Source organism: Botryllus schlosseri, chromosome 6 (assembly GCF_051294905.1).
Source record: "Botryllus schlosseri isolate E-star chromosome 6, Bs_hap1, whole genome shotgun sequence".
Classification (NCBI taxonomy): domain Eukaryota; kingdom Metazoa; phylum Chordata; class Ascidiacea; order Stolidobranchia; family Styelidae; genus Botryllus; species Botryllus schlosseri.
The window spans coordinates 2,820,096-2,837,345 of record NC_137241.1 but is presented as its reverse complement, the minus strand read 5'-3'; the positions used below and the strand labels follow the sequence as shown (position 1 = coordinate 2,837,345).

At 40.8% G+C, this 17,250-nt stretch overlaps 1 protein-coding gene across 1 annotated transcript; it reads right to left on the bottom strand.

Moving 5' to 3' along the window:
* Positions 1-7,902: 7,902 nt before the first annotated feature.
* On the bottom strand, positions 7,903-15,867 carry LOC145440929 (uncharacterized). The gene is made up of 3 exons (XM_080318705.1): positions 15,123-15,867; positions 11,381-12,452; positions 7,903-9,034 (listed from the first exon to the last, which is right to left on the bottom strand). Exons 1-3 carry the CDS (start codon positions 15,316-15,318, stop codon positions 8,944-8,946), a joined length of 1,359 nt encoding a protein of 452 aa, XP_080174831.1. The 5' UTR covers positions 15,319-15,867; the 3' UTR covers positions 7,903-8,943.
* Between the last annotated feature and the right edge of the window lie 1,383 nt (positions 15,868-17,250).

Here is a 17,250-nt window from a genome sequence, read left to right as displayed (position 1 = left end):
TATCGGGGTGATATGAGTGTGAGCGACGAATTTCGAGAGACCGTAGCGTATAGACCGCAAAGTAAATAATTAACGATATTGAGAGTGGACGATAAGATTGAGTTTGGCACATTGGTCCAGCTAGGATATAGTATACGATTATGAGTATATAGTCAACGACCACAAGCTTTAACCTTGACTTACGGATATCGAAGATTAGACTTCATTTGCCGCTAAGTGGCGTGTCAGGGCGTCTGCAATATACGTTAGACTTGATTCTTAAAGTTTTATGAGTCGGAGTAAATCTCAATAATATAGGGTTAGCATACGTTTTCCTTTCGGAGGATTTGTCTTGCGTGTTCAAGAAATGTCCTCCTTTGTGACAATTTGTCCTCCTTTTTAACCTAAAATGCCCAAAAAGGCCGCGAAAGACGTTAAATTTCGGCCTGAAAGATAGCCGGCGGGTTACGCGAGAATCTGAACATTTATTTTATTTTAGTCAACACTGGTAACATAAGGTGAAATCGGTTGTTTCGGGAGACAAATCGGAAAAACGCCCTATTTTTGCCTAGTCAACACAACGAGATTTCCGGTAAATAATAAAAAGATTGCTCCTGTCCATGGCTTTGGAGCTGCCTTAAATAGGTAACTGCTCCAGCTCCTGCTTCGAAGCTCTCTTTTCTGTCATGAATTAGCTCCGGCTCCAGCTCTGGAGCTCATTGATACCGCTGCTCCAGTTCCATTTCTGGCTCCGGCTCCTTAAACTATCGAATGGTTCAGTCAGTAGTCAATACCTACCGGTACTGCTACGAACACACAGGGGGCCGTCGCGCCGAACCGTTGACGTCATAATTACTCCGTGTCGACTGTCGAGAACGGCATCGTCGCAAGAGAATCTATTTGTCACATTACTCCACGGCGTTGTTTTGTAACGCATCAAAACACCAATGTGATGTTTGAATACCAGAGCTGCACTCGCTCCTATCAGGCCATAAAGTTGACTGTAATCTTGAAATTACGCGATTGTTCAAGTGCAACTGCAACAAAACAGCAACATGAGCGCATGTCGCAATCTTACTAGTAAAAATTAGCTTACTACCAAATACCCAATGGTTTAAAATTCGTTATTGATGCGCACGTTACCGGTCTGTCCGGTGTCGATCATGTTTACTGGAATAGAGAAAGTTTTCCTTTAACAGAACCGAATAAATTCAGAATTAGTGCCATTGAGAATCTGGTGCTGCATCAATATTTGACTACTTCCGCTCTGCAATATACGCAATGTACCGTGTCGGATGCGGCCCGCGGGCCGTATGTTTGACACCCCTGGGTTACACTGTAGTCACCATCATCAACAAGTCGATGCCATTGACACCCAATACCGAGAAGGCAAATAAGTGCAGAGTGAGTTCACAGTTTTATGGAAAACCAACCACAGAGTAAATATTTGCAGAAGTGAAAACGTCACAGAACCCGGTTTATGCAGAATACCTGAAAAATATAATCATGACACAAAAATGATTGATTGGTGGATAATCCGAGGATTATCAACGAAAAACTCCTATAACTCCGCTTCTACTAGTTGGAATTGAGTCAAATTTGTTTTGCATGGTCTCTGAAGATAGCTCAACAATTTCATGGGGTTGACAGAAAAATATGAATTTTTTTTTTAATTTTCCTGTTTAAATTAAAAAATTCAATTGGATCTGCGGAGCCCTATACTTGTTACAATTGAACCAAATTTGGTGTGCAGCGTTTTTTAGGGTAACCTGACGATTTAAGAGGTGACCGGCTTGAATCGGGAAAAAAGTTATTTTTGAACAGCCCTAATGACCAGGTATCGCTGTTGCCATGCACTTTCAGTCGGCGCATTGCGCTCGTAGGAGGCAACCTATGATAGTAGTGGGAAATGAGCAAGATAACTCGACAAGGTACTTGGTCCTGCTCCAATACGCTTCTTATCCGATACGCTTCATCTCTGTATATTATCGAAAAGAGGAATATTATTCTATTTAGCGCGATCGATTGATCCATGGCCTGCGGCGCGAAATTAACCTATGTTTATCTGGGCAAGTCAATTTTACCTCGACTCGGCACTCAGCAGACACTACCATAGAATCACACGAATGTACAAACCCTCAACATGTCACTCTTTAGTACAGGGGAGAGAGAGAGAGGGGGAGAGAGAGAGAGAATCTTTATTCGTATACATTACATATCAACATTACACTACAAAAATGTAACAGTGAAATGCGACATGCAAGGTAGACGGGAGGCTCGATATGACAAAGTCTTCAGAGCCGAGCCACCCAGGACAGGAGCGATTTTCACAGTTGATAACTAACCAACTTGCGGCCGTAGAAGGAAATTTGTGCGGCCGCGGACACGTAATTCATTAGTATGTGTTGGCGGCCATCGACATGAAAATTGAATTTACGAATTGACTCCCGAATATTGGAGATATTTTATTATTCTTGAAATTTTTTTCGCGCTTGGTGCGATTCAATGCGAATTCATTTTTCGATTTTAATATGGTCGTAGCGCCCTATCTGAGCCACACAGTACCGATGCAAAAAGCGGAGAAAAATGATGCACCACAAATGGAAATATCAACTTGTAATCATGCGCTCCTCACGAAAGAAATTTGTTTCTGGTTCGTTCGGGAGATTCCAATATCTTTCCACTATACCGAAAATCCTGATGGGAGTTCAGAAAAAACACACGCCACAAAGTGACTATACTAACAATCTGCCCAACCGAGGATACATCATCATTTATAACTTACCCTAAATTTTCAAAAACACTACCCCCATCAATTTTACCGACAAATCTGATCGCTTGGCTGAAAAAGGATAAATATTTGATTGTAATATGTCAAACTACGAATATTAATGACGAAATTCATTCGTACGACCATAATCGTTCCCACTAATTATTCACAACATTACCACTATGTAGCGATTTGGGTGCAAGACGATATGAAATAGTAGATTAGTGCAGAGTTCACCAGAAATGGACAATGGACATGGACAGGACAGTTTACGATGGGTATGGAGTGTCAAGTTAGTTCATTGCGACCATGTCCTGGAATGCGGCCATAGGCCATATAAGTAACAGAAATGCGGCCGTGAATAGCAAAAAGGTTGCACACCCCTGCTCTAGTATCATAGGGGAGATGTGGTACCGATGGATCACTGGGACCGAAAACACTTTGAAAATTCTCCATGATAATTCCATGATCACCCTCCGTGAACTTGTCTACAATTGCATGCTAGCAAAATCTTTCCTCACATACAAAAAAATTCGACGTGCGCGAGCTATGGGGTCTCTCACAGATGATTTTTGTTTTGGGGGGTGTAAACTAAATTTAGATCGACATATACATTTTTCTTTGTAACCTTCAACACGAACAAACCAGCAATAATTTTTATTGTGAAGTGTAGGGCTTGTATCAGGCTATATCATGGCACCTATTATTTTTTCCAGTACTTTCCTTGAGTGGACTTTTATTCGATTCATGTATAAAATTCGTAGGGTGTGGACCGATGATACAATGGCCAAATCAAGCAAAATAATCAAGCATACTAATCATGAAACAAATGAAACATGCCTAGGTACAGAAAATCTTTATGTAATAATTGCATATGATGTTTTATCGCTATAGCGAGGTATTTTGAAGTCACACTGTCGATTTTCGGGCAATATGTATGTACCCACAAATTTATAAGTCCGAGCCTAAATCGAAACGTGATTTTATGAAAACATTTGATTTAATATTTATTCTATTTTTTGACAGTTGCGACCAAACATTGTTCTTTGGCATACTGCAGCTTAGATTATAATACCGAGCAAGAAAAGTAGTCACATTTGAGTTTTTCAGGGTATATGTGTCATAGGTCCCCGGGTCGTGTGTCATTGGACTCACCGGTGGGGACCGATGACACGTTCGAGCAACAAATTTTGAACGTCCATAAATATTTTTTGAAAAGACGGATATTCATGTATATGTGCGCGACAGGTAGATCTTGTATCAAAGTGGTTAGCCAGCAAAAGATCTGCTGTTTTCGGCTGAACATTTCGGGGCCAGCGATCATTTTCCAATTTTGATCCATCGGTACCACATCTCCCCTACTTGCAGAAAAACGGCTGTATACATTAAATTTGGGGTTGATTTCAATTTTTTAAGGTCCACCGGCATGCCAAATAATATTTGGAATTTTACCGGTCCGCGAGGTGAAAAAGGTTGAGAACCACTGATCTATACAATAATTCTACATTGTGACTGATACGTGATCTTGTGCCGATCAGAAGATGTCTCTGAATTAGGATGAGCTTATGAATGCATGTAGGTCAGTGGTTGTCAAACATTTTTAGACACGCTCCCTTGATGATAGTGCACAATTTCGCGTCTGCTTATCGCCGCATTAAAAAATGGTTAATAAGAGCACCAAAATATTTGATATCCCAACGCATAGTTTGATGGCATTTAAGGTAATGGCTAGACACCTCTGAAATATGAAATCCAGTCTAATATAACTAGGCAATAATTATTATCAGCTAGACGTAAATCGCGCTGAGCGAGAAAAAATTTATAGTTGAATGATTTACGAAAGATAGTCATGTAGCACGTAGTTTTTACATACTTTAGCAATTTTGGCATCTTATACCTTCTATTTCCTGACTAGGGCTCCGCTCCAGCGTCACTGACGAGAAGCTAAATCGAAAACGAATGGCGCGGCCCCTAGTTTGAGAACCACTGATGTATGGATGTTAGCTGAAGTTTTAGTGACATGTCCGTCAAGCATCTGTGGAGAGCGCTTAGAACAGTGGTTCGTAACCTTTTTAAAACATGGTTCACTTTATGATAGTAAAAAATTTCGCACCCCCTTATCGTCATATCACAAAATCCAACTGGGATGCTAACAACCCCAACAGATTATTTGATGACATGGAAGGTTATGACTAGAGCCCGACCGATTATCGGCTCGCCGATAATATCGAGTCGATATCACGCTTGGAGAGAAATATCGGTATCGGCCATTGAAGGTAAAAAAATACCGGCCTTTTTCGTGACGTCACAACATGGTGGCAGGGAGTCAGAGAAGTCGATAGAAGACGTGAGGGTGATAAATTATAAAAATAAATGGCCAAGCTGCATATAGTGCATGCTGCATAGAGGGCAGTAGGCGTAACTAATCACCGTTATGCTCCGCTGACTTCGTGGGAATCCCCCTGCAGTAATCAATCGATCACCAAAGACAGAGAGCAGCTGGATCCTGGATCTGGATGGATAGTTGTCTGCAGAAGATTTCAATCAGTAAGAGAAATGAGAACTTCAATCATGCTGGACTGGCCCTCGTGATGATAAAGAAAAGCGTCGCGTCGAAACGTTTCTCTGAAGATAGTGCTATTGGTTCGGTACCAACAGCTAATTATACCAGTAATGTATGAAGTCGTCTGACAGTCTGACTGAGGGCTGAGACCTGCGGGGCCACCATGATAGGAAATATGCGAGCATAGAGGGCAAGAAAACCAAGCAAAGGTGGAGTAAAGCCAATAACAGATCCGAACATTTTTGATTCCATGATGACATTGGCCAATTCTGACAAAAGAGCGTAAAATATTGATCAATTGATTGTTGAAATGCTGGTCATAGTCAAGGCCCAAGGGGGATGGGTGGAGCAGTTGCAGACATGGAGAATTTGAGTTGTTTTCAACTTTCTCTTCAGCTATTTGTTGATGATGTGCTGAAGGCTCCAGGTGCTCTGCCAGAAGAATATCAATATTTGGTGAAACCATTGAAGGAAAGATCCCCTGCAAGGGAGCGGTGGAACCGAAATGAAGAAAGATTTCCAATCCTTGCTGTGCCACTAGGTACCAAGTGAAAGACTGCTCACTGTGTTTAGTACTATATACATCATTTATGAAAGACCACAGAAGTTCACTCCTTGGAGAAAGCGCCGAGAAATTGTGCTTCGTGAACTGTAATCTGCAACTGCTGGATTGGTGCTTTTCATATATTTTTATAGCCCCTAGATCATTTATTTCATGTTCAAGCATATCAATGGCTGTAAAGTTGTTGAAATAAATGCTCTGAGGTGTTAAATATGGGCCTTGAGCTAGATTCCATACATTTTGAATATCGGCTGAATATATCGAGGTTATCGGTGGAGGTACTGGATATCGGTGTTATCGGTATCGGCTCAGAAATCCAATATCGGTCGGGCTCTAGTTATGACTGTTGATGAGAGCATTCAAAAATATGAAAATCGGTCTATATATAGTGACACACGCTTGAATTGGAGGTGAATCGCGCAGATCGCGAAGTAAATTTTTAGTTGACCGCTTCTTCACGCCCCCCCCCCCCCCTTCAGATGCTTTCACGCCCCCCCCCCCTCCAGGTTGAGAACAACTGTCTTAGAAAGACACAAAGTTATGGAGAAATAAGATATTTGCTTATAAGGTCATGTCATATGCCATGTATAACGTGCATTTTGAATTTAAGAAACAAGGATTTAAATCGGTGGTTGTCAATTTTTTTAAATATGTCGCTCTTTTCGCTAGTCAGAAATTTCGTGCCTCCCTATCGTAATATCATAAATTATTAAAGAGAGAAATCAGAATGCGGGCAATCCAAACGGGTAGTTTGATGCCACTTAAGGGTATGGCAAATGATGGAAGAATTCTCAAATATGAAATTTTGACAAGATACTGAGTAAATAGGCCTACCATTAACTATAGGTGAATCGCATCAAGCGCGAAGAAAATTCCAGTCAGCTGTGGCTTCGTGCCCCTTCAGATGCTTTCACGCCCCAGTTTGAGAAACACCGACTCAAATCGAAGTGAGTATAACATTTTTGGAGTGTCCCCAACGAGTCTACTCAGTTAAGACACATTTTGTAGAATGTCACACTTAAGGAGATCATTTCATGGCAGCCCAAAACTACAGCGCAAGGCATTGGTCTGATACTTCATTGGTTTGGAGGCGTTCCTTTTGATTTAGAGTCGGATCTTGCACCGTTATGATATTAGATTCCAGGACTTGCAAGTGAAAAAGGGATCAGCATCGAGCATCCGATGGAAAATAGACTGCCGCTATTGTGTTTGGGCGCGATATCGGGAGATGAGGGGCACTGTAAATATTGAGAATGGGCAATAAGATTATTTTTGGCGCAATGGTCGAGTTGGTATGATATTAATATTATCAATTCAAGGCATTTCAGTGACGCTTATAACCTTGTTAGGCCTTGTGCATCACAACATGGATATTATACAGTTCAGTGTCATTGTCTTTTTTTTATCTTTCAGTATCGATAAGTATCTTTTCTTAAAGCGCTTCGCAATCGCTCACTTTCATTTCACTCTCCCATACATTTAACTTCGGGTCTCGGGTGGCGACTTTTTGAAGCGTGGATTACTGTATTTCTTGACTCTTTCAAGACACTGTTAGTACAGCGGGAACACCGATGAGGAGCCCAGATAAACCTCCGGCACGTATACACTAGCCCGCACAAGGCTTCGAACCAACCACCGTTGGTGTCGCAGCACAGTCGATTTACACACTGCGCCACTCGCCTCCCAAGTTGTGATAAAATTACGCCTACCATGTTATCAGCACCCCAAAATACGAAATTCATCTCCGGCAAGTGAAACGAAAGTAGAATTGTTACGTTCGAGTTTGATGTCTTAAATTTCCTTGGTATAGTTGCAGGTAAACTTTGCAAAACCGAACAAAAAAGGCACAAAGACATATTGAGCCAGAATAATTGCGACAATTCCGCGCGCGTGAAAGTGCCAGATGTTGATGATGATTTGGTGCTTTCGAACGTACCATATTTCATTGCACCGGGTGACATTGCTCAGGGTGTGGGTTGATAAGGACTTCGCAGATATGTGATTTCCACTAATGTTCGTGTTTTACAATGCATGTCTGGTATACGACATATCGAGGTTTACAGCATCCCACGGTAGAAAATGGTACCGAAACTATAAATCCTATTGATGAATTAACTCTTAGTGGCACGGAGCGTAAAATTCCAGTACTCGGAAAATTCATCCCTCACTCCTCGACGCTTACTCAATTTTCGACATATTTATGCCTTTTCCCACTCACCCGTCATCGGTTTTATCATAACAATATAGACCCACTCAAGCTCATCGGAGTCCGTGTTATTAAACAGTGATTGTTATTTTTGATATCATGAAAGAAATATCCACACTAACCTAACCTCCGCCGAATTCGCATCCGCATACCTTATATGCTACAATTCAATAAATGATTTCACACAGAACCTTTAATAAAGCGTGGAGTGTGTAATCACGACTAATCTCTTCCACATACGGCAATCAATATCCGACTTGTTTGTGGTGTTCATGCTGTTAGTGGACTACGATAGTCATTTGCAGCCGGCCTATATTCCTCATTATAAATCGGGTCACGCCCTGCCCACTTGTAGCACACGGCGCTGTTCTCAGCGTTTTTAGAACACGGATCAGATGTCGAAGAGGATCCAACTCACTTTTCCGATCAAATACAGTCAGTAAACACGTGAACAGATATTTTTCTACGAATTTTGTCAAAATAAATTTGGTGATTAGCCATTCGATACAAAGCTTTTAATCAAATATATTATACAAACTAATCATAGAGACTGATTCATTTCAATATTGATTATGACGACTCAGTATATAATAGCTCTGCAAGGGGTTAACCGGGTTGTTTGTGGTGATACGCATCCATATTCTTCAACTGCACCTAATGCATATTCAAATGTAAACGAACAGATTTTGCAGGTTCAATGACATTCAATTCATGGTGTTTTGTCACTTACTCCGTTGGTATATGAATAACAAATTGATCTTGCTGAATTATACTACATGACTAAAATATGTAGGCTATAACAGATATATGCTTCATAAATAAGCCACGGAAATTTACCGAAATAAACCCAACATATACACAGATCATAATTCCAATTTTCTGCGAGTCCTTGCTTCCCGCAACGCCGTTTGTGAATTGCACTTGTCTCTTGTGCAATAGTAGTCTTCGCAGAATCTTAATGAAGAATTCTTATATTAGGATTGATGATTATTAGGGCAAGTTTATGCAACTTTTGCAACTTTTTTACAGCTTCATACAGCTTCCTAGATACTTAGAATGTACTATGATGCTTTCAGCTGATTGGGAGATTTTATAGTGCAACTTTTTACAACTTTTCTCTATTTTTCATACCAATTTTTACTGCAACTTTAGTCACATATTGCGTAAAAATGTAAAGGAGGGATTCAAAAACACGCTATAAACTATTTCGAGTATGGTTCAATTCTCTTTGATTTGCATAACAAAAAGCTGTATATACTGGGTTAGCTGCATCTCATTGTTATCTATGAAACAATGGCTTGCAAGTAAGAAGTTCAACTACCCCTGCCAAGCACGACCATGTCCGAACAATATGTAAACAGATCGCTTTATTAATTCTGTCGTTTCACCAACGCCCAGGCGAGACCGCTAAAAATTACATTGTCGGTGGGTCAAGCCATTCAGGCTATTGATTTTGTTAAAATCGCCAAGAGTGAGTGCTTCTGCGACGCAGTGGGTCAAGTTTACAGACCTAGAGAGTTGGGGTTGTGTTATTTGACTTTTTTCGGGGGAGGGGGTTATGGCTGTGTTGTTTGGCTTTCTTGCTGTATTCCATTAGAAAATGTAATTTTGGCTGTCTTAGCAGAATCCCAGAATGTCCGTGAAATAGCAATGTAACAAATTTGACAGATCTGCAGGAACTAGTTTAATAAACGGATCCTTTTGGGTATCTCATATTTGAAATGCAACCCTACACCCTCGTGCCATGAATAGTCCAAGGATTAGATATACCTATACGTCATGACGTTTTCAACGAGGCTGTCATTGATATAGTCTTGTGTTTCATGTCAACCGAGTCGAGACCGTTGAAAACTTTCTGAAATCTAACTCACCACCGATTCATAGAATAATATACCAGCTCTGAAAATCCCAGGGATTCGAGAGCTATTTACAACGTACAGTCGTAGCCAATATGCTTTGTAAAGTACCTATTCTATACAACAGGGGCGGCCAACCCGTGGCCCGCGAAAGTTTTGAGTGGCCCGTGAAATAATTCTCGATATTATCCATGTCATTTATTGTGAACTTGCAAGGTCAACTAAAAGTTTTATTAGTCCTACTGACCGCGAAATTTGGGACATTGATGGCTAGAACATCAGTTCCGACGCATTGGCGTAGCCAGGATTCAGCCACATATTTCGTAGATTTTCGTACATGACCATAAAGTAAAATATTTCATTGCAAATTTATTTGACTTAATATTTTTCGCAGCACTTCGCGAGTTCACCGGAATCTTCAATATTTTTATGTCCAAGCGACGAATAATGCTGTACTTGCCAAATAGGAATACCGGTATACCGGGGCACTCTATGCATGGTGCTGTAAGCATGAAAGATCAACACTAAACGGGCATGCAACTTGACAATCTCAAAAATTTTACTTGCTTTGTTTCAAAAGTTTGCTCAAAATATCCAGCTTTCCATTTGTGAATATTTAGTGACTCTGCTGTGAACTTAACCCGCAATCACACAACATCAGGAGCGGAATACACTACATGTAGTGTAGGTAGGTAATGTTCAGCGAATGATGCTTATTCAAACAATCAATGAAATTGATATCGTTGTCCGATGTAAAAAAATCTTGCAGCCGTAGAGGGGTCACTCTTGACTTAATATGTTTATTGTATCCGGAAAACACAATCCATGCGATTAGGGTGTTGGCTACTGCTGTACAATTTGATAATGGGGTAATATCAGTAACAACTATAGAAACCCGTTTTACACTCTGCTGAATATCAACGTCGCAATACTCATACGTTGAATACATAGTCCGGTCTGGCCTATAGACCGCTAAGGCGTAGGCTGATATTCCCTTGCAAGTCCTCGTCGAAATTGTTGAAAAAGCGACGGGAGATATTTATTTTATGGAATTATTATATCATTTGATTCAGTAAATTCATTTGGCGAAGTTCAAAATGTCAGTATGTACTTCAGCATTGTGGCAGGTTGTGGCATAAGTCGTCGCTAGATATCGTGTACTATGTACAATTATTGTACATGTACAATTGTACATTAATATAGGCTATCACTTCACTGAAATTTAGGGTTGGAATTAGCAATACGGCGTCACGTGACGTCATGAGGTTCACGTTCGCGTTCACACGAACCAGAACGTTTCAGAGGTTCACACCATCCCTATCATTCACATCAAAGTGACCCGAGCAATGGTTCTGAAATTTCATGTGGCCCTTTGGCCGGAAAGGTTGACCTGGCCACCCCTAGTATACGATATCCACATATTCAAAAGAAAAAGTAATCTCACGTGTAGAGACCGTATTCTTTTATCGATGCTTCCAGACTATCAGACAGAGCGTGAAGATATCCCAGCGTCACCTCACGTCCCTCTGTAGCATAGGTTTTGAAAATGGATCCAAGCGCAGAGATGGGATTACTCATTGCTTTCTTTATTATAGGGTCCATCTTTGATGTCCACCTCTGGCTGGCGAGGAACAATGCGCTCAGTGATGGTGTCGTTTTTGTTTGCAGCGACAAGTATGTCATTGAAATGGCTGCCATCGCGTTTCGCAGTTTCGCCCTACAAGGGAATAACCCGTCGGTACATTTTGCATGATCTTTCAAAACAGAGTGGAAACGCTTTTGTAAAAGATTATTATAAGGGACGTGTTGATCGTGGGGATACAAGGAAGAACATCTTTCTGTTATGTGATGTATTGGTACAAACAGCAGGTCGTATATTCGATCAGGCACTTGATTCGCGTTTGAGGCAATGACTATCTCCGTCACGAAAAGCGGAGTGAACAGAAACAGGCAATCATCGTATAACAAATCCGAATGCTGAGACTCGAAAGCGTTGGCCATCTTCGAAAACATTTCTTCTGCGTCATACTTCGCATTCTCAAGTATCGGGAAAATAAGATCAGTTACAGCCCGTGTTATCGATGTAACTTTTTCGGGTAATATATCAACGCCGGACTGTCGTATGGTAAAATCGAGCATCGCCGACGATAGTCGTTCTGTTGCTTGGTTTGTTGTCCCTAAATCCGAGATCAACTTTATGAATTCGTCGTCCGTAAGATCATGATACATAACGCTGTTCAGTAGCTCCTGAACTTTACCCCTTTTAAACCCTGCAGATTCCAAGAAATTTTGAAATCCTTCATACATTTGCGCCAACAATCCTCCGTACGACGCGAATCTATTCGGGTCTCGAAACATATCCGCCAGAATCATTACTGTTAGGTCGTCGAGAGTAGATGCTATTTCAAGAAGCTCCTTAGCATTTATGTATCTTCCCTTGCGATCGTTTTGTGTCGAGCAAGATAGACGGTCTTGCACATCTTGTGAGAAGCAGCCTCCAAACGTGAGCTTGGCGTCTGCATAATAAGCGGTCGCAATAACTCAACTCTGTACTGATTATGCCTTTATCATTTTATTCATCATAATCACATCATACAGTGCATCCCAACCTATTTCAGTTCGCGACCAATTTTCATACAAATTTCATCATGTGACCCATCATGAGACATGACAACACGAATGAAAGCTTGATTCAGCACAATGTGTCGTTGTTGTTGTTTTGTGACATTCATGGTGTTCTTCGACTGTGATTTTCATTTGCAGTAGACCAGTGGTCTTTATTATGATTCTGTGGCAGCCGACGTGTAGCGCGGCCGGCGAATCGAACCCACAGCCTATTGCTTTTGCAGCTGTGGGTTATGGTGCTGTCTCACCACACACATGTTTTGGTCGCGACCCATATTTTAAGAACCCCTTCCCTATAATATTGAATATGAGGCATGCAGACAAGCAGTCCATGAAACCAAGTAGAGCATTACCGATGAATAGGGTAATGTCCACATCACAACTGGGTGACTTATGTCTGGATAGAAATCTTTGAATCGTTTCAAATCTATTCATAATCTAGAAATCATGCCGCAAATTATGAGCACATTGTCTGAAATTCAACTTCCACCTCAACGATACTTCTCAGGACTTTGTGTAAACAAATTTAGGTGGATATAGTTATTCCATTTGAAAGCCATAAATCAAGCAATCGTTATTCAGATGAAGAACAGCTCATTTGTTGACGAAACGCCCCATTTTTCACGCCGTTTTCACGAAAGGTTTCGGATGCTTCCTTCCAAATCCTATTCCACGTGCAACCAACATTGTATTGACATACGTACCTAATGGATATGTGATTGAATTGTATATTGATTAATATTGATATTATGTACCTACAACAAGTTCTTGTAATGGGTAGGGGAGACCGGGGACAAATGTAACTAGGGGCAAATGTAACAATCGACCTCACCGCTAGTAGGATGGAGAAATCAGCTTGATATTTTAAGTGCGCATGCAGTAGTTATCTCTCCTATTATACCAGGAGTTACGTTGAGCTACGATGCGAAACCCCGGAATAATTTGCAAAAAACGAAATTTTTGACCCTTGAGTAAAGTTTTTCTGGTTTGGAATAATTTGTCTGGACGAATAGTACCTCAAGCAGTTACAACGTAATATGTGTAGCTGGAACAATGTTACTATAGTCTACCGTGGTGATGGAAAGAATAGGACTTGCATCGCCGGGAAGGTACCATACGGAGACACTAATCATGGTCGAGCGTGTCAGGGGCAATCGTAACACTCTGTTACTTTTGCCCCGTTACAATATGTTATCAATTCTGAATGTCTTTGTTCATAAGTTGGTATTACCATTCATCTACTGCAGAATAATCTTGCAACAGCCAGAAGTTCACCAGAACAGATACTGCCTTGCGATACCAATTCTAACATGATCATCTGTCGAAACGGCCATACAATAGTGGTGATGTGAATCTGACGGTTCGGTTATTTTCGTGATTCAACCACCCTTTCTCATGTTGATCGACTTTTGGTGTGTCGAACTTCAATAGTCATGTCTTAATTCGGGTCCTCTGACTTTGATCATGGCCCACTTACATTTTGATATTTGATGTGAACAACTTATGTTAATTTTCTACAGCACAGATAAATGTCATTATAGCTTTGACGCCACACAATGTTGCGTCCTCGTTTTACTATACTATCATCGGCCCATTCAACCAAGATATGTTAGCCAGGTCGGTTTCGCACCTTCGCAGGTGACCGAATGACCAACCCATTATGCCCGCTGAACGAAAGAACCTTAGTAGAAGAGGCCGAATATGTGTAGGGAGATGATGGAATGAATGTGTCTCTTGTACACTTTAAGCTTGAACAAGACACGAAGGGTGATATTGCATTCAGATGTCATGAATGCGATGGGGCGTAGCCTGGAAGCGTTCAAACGTCTCTTCCTTTAGTTTCATGCAATATTACAATTTGTGCTTCCGTTTTCGTTGTTCATTCAGTTTGTGTTTAGTTATAAATAACACTGTTACAATTGCCCCGCAAGGGTGGTACAATTGCCCCTGGGTACGGGGCGATTGTAACATTTGAGCAGCGATTTTTGCGACCTAAAATTTCCATGATTGATTGTTGATTGAGTTCCAATTTAGTTTTCATATCAACTATCGAGTTGTTGGCTTCTTTATATAAAACTTTGGAAGTGAAATTTCCACGAGAAGAACACGTAATGTTGGAAAATACGAAAATTGTTACAATTGTCCCCGGTCTCCCCTATGTGTATGTGTATTGTGTATGTGTATAGAGCGAGCCGTAACCAAGAGACACTTCGTTGAAAACGACAAAATGTGGGTATGTTTGTTAACAATTAAACTCCGTTTCAGTCGAATATATGTTGGTATAAGCAAGCGGAGACAGTGAAGTAACACGTGAATATATATTTTTTCCACCTTTTTACTTCCTTGTAAGTGTGCTGCGAGAGTTATAATTTTTATAGTTTGCCTCAAAGCCGAGAAATTTGGGAATTATTTATGTAATTCCAGGATATATGATGAAGATTTGACAGTCGCTGCTATGCGGATGGGATGTACGATGTATCCGTTGCACAAAGTTCTGATAAATATCTTCCATAACCGACATGAATTATATCAGGACCCATATCAACATCACTTATACTTACGGGTAAATTGGGCATCCGTTAACCCGATTGAAAGCTCTTCAATCATACATGTCTTGCCCTTGCACTGCATCTGGTTCCAGTAGTTACCAGCGGGAATTCCGCCCACTGACATATTCATTCCGACTCGACAGGACAGGGACAAAACTCCAGTGAACGATGTCAAGAAAGCGGCCAATGCAGCAATTGTCAAAAACATAATGAAAGTACACTGCTTCTATAGGTCCGAACTATGGAAATATACATATAATTGAATAGCCAATATATGATCATATTAAAATGGACCCGAATATTTGCTGCTGACACTCGGCAGGGGTAATTTACAGCCACTAGTAGAGAATTTGAAAGAACATTGTACATCAACAATCGTATTACAAAATATGACGTCACTAGTATGAAATTTCGAATAAGAGAGCGCTCAATGTACTATTTTTAGATGGTACATGAACTCCTTTTGTTGACACGGCTTTGGCTGGTGGATTTTGATAAAAGTCGACTCCAAGGCATGGGATTGGTAAACGACGTTAAGTGCCACTAATTCATGCACTGTAATTATTATGTATATTGATTCCGCATTTTCACGACCTCTTTGCCATTTCAGTGATTTCACATCTGCAGAAAGAGCGAAGCTGACAACGAAGGCGGAACACGGAATATCAAACCCTACGAACAGATGCTAATCTCGTTATATCTGTTAATCCTCGACCATCCGCGCGAATGTTATCTGATGCACACGACAAACTATATAGACGATGTCGATACTACGGAATGACGAGTCCCCTACATTACTCAAGCTTATAAATCAACATTTCTTTACTGGAGCGCTTTATATATAATATAATACATATCTACACGCAGTCCATTTTCTTCGTCAGCGACAAAAGTCCCCGCAAATCCATTCTCTAGATCAGTGGTTCTCAACCTTTTTGGCTTCGCGGACCCCTTTTAACCGTCACGGACCCTCGCGGACCCCTTAAAGTTTTAGTTCAATTTTAACACTATTGTGGTGCAACCTTCATATCTGTCTTGTGCATTTGTGCAAATATGAACTGTAGGCTTGTGATAAACAGCAAAATAATGATTTTCCTAGAAAATAACATCATACATTTATGTAGAAATTGGTAGACTTTTATTTTTTCAAAGCTAATTTTGCTGCTGTATTTCTTGAAGTACGTGGTTGTTTCTTGAAAACCCGCGTCTTCGTTTTGATATGAACGAGTAGTGCCGAAAACCATTCCCGCAAATATAGATGGAGGCTAATGCAATATTAACGCATAACGCTTTCGACGATACTTTTTGTGTGATCGTTACATTGATGGCGCCAAAATGAAGAAACATATTTTTTATGAACATATCACGTCCAGCTTCTAGCGCAGCGACGGGCAACATACGGACCACGGACCGGATTGGGCCCGCGACGGCATTTTGATCGGTCCGCAGAGAGTTTCTGCCGTCAAAGTGAAATCCTAATCTAAAAGTATAGACAAATTTTATGCGCCAAATAATGGATTCAAGTTTTCCAACCTGAGAAAGACTGTCATGAACAATGTGCCCTCTAAGCTGCGCACGTGCGCAAATGCGCAGTGCTTTCACGGTCTCTGCGCACAGAAAATCCAAGTTGCGCATAAAAAATCCGAAGTGATGACCTTTTTTTTAGTCGTCACGCACTGTTATCCTAGGGTCTGCGCAGTGAGTTGGTGAGTGTGCGCAGACTCGTCAAAAATTAGAGGGAGCATTGGTCATGAAACCACTTGTTCTGTTCGGGTTTACATACATATTTACGAGCAAACATTTTTGACCATGAACAATTGAACATGAACATTAACAAGATAAGGCTGCATACCAATATAATTGGTGATGTGAATTTCAGGGTTGGGGCGTAATGCTTTGATAGCAACGAAACACTCCTTGTTCATCAAAAAACAGGCTTGGCGATATAGGGCATCCGCAATAAGAATGCGCCAAATCCGATAGCCGAGCTTGAAGAGCAGGTATATAATTCTCCGATATATGACGAGTGTCAGCCGAAAATATTCGGGTTCATTTTAATATGAATATACCATACAATTGTATATTGAAATTCTTTACCTCCAAGAAGCTGTTCAAATAGTGGGTATGTATATCATAGGAT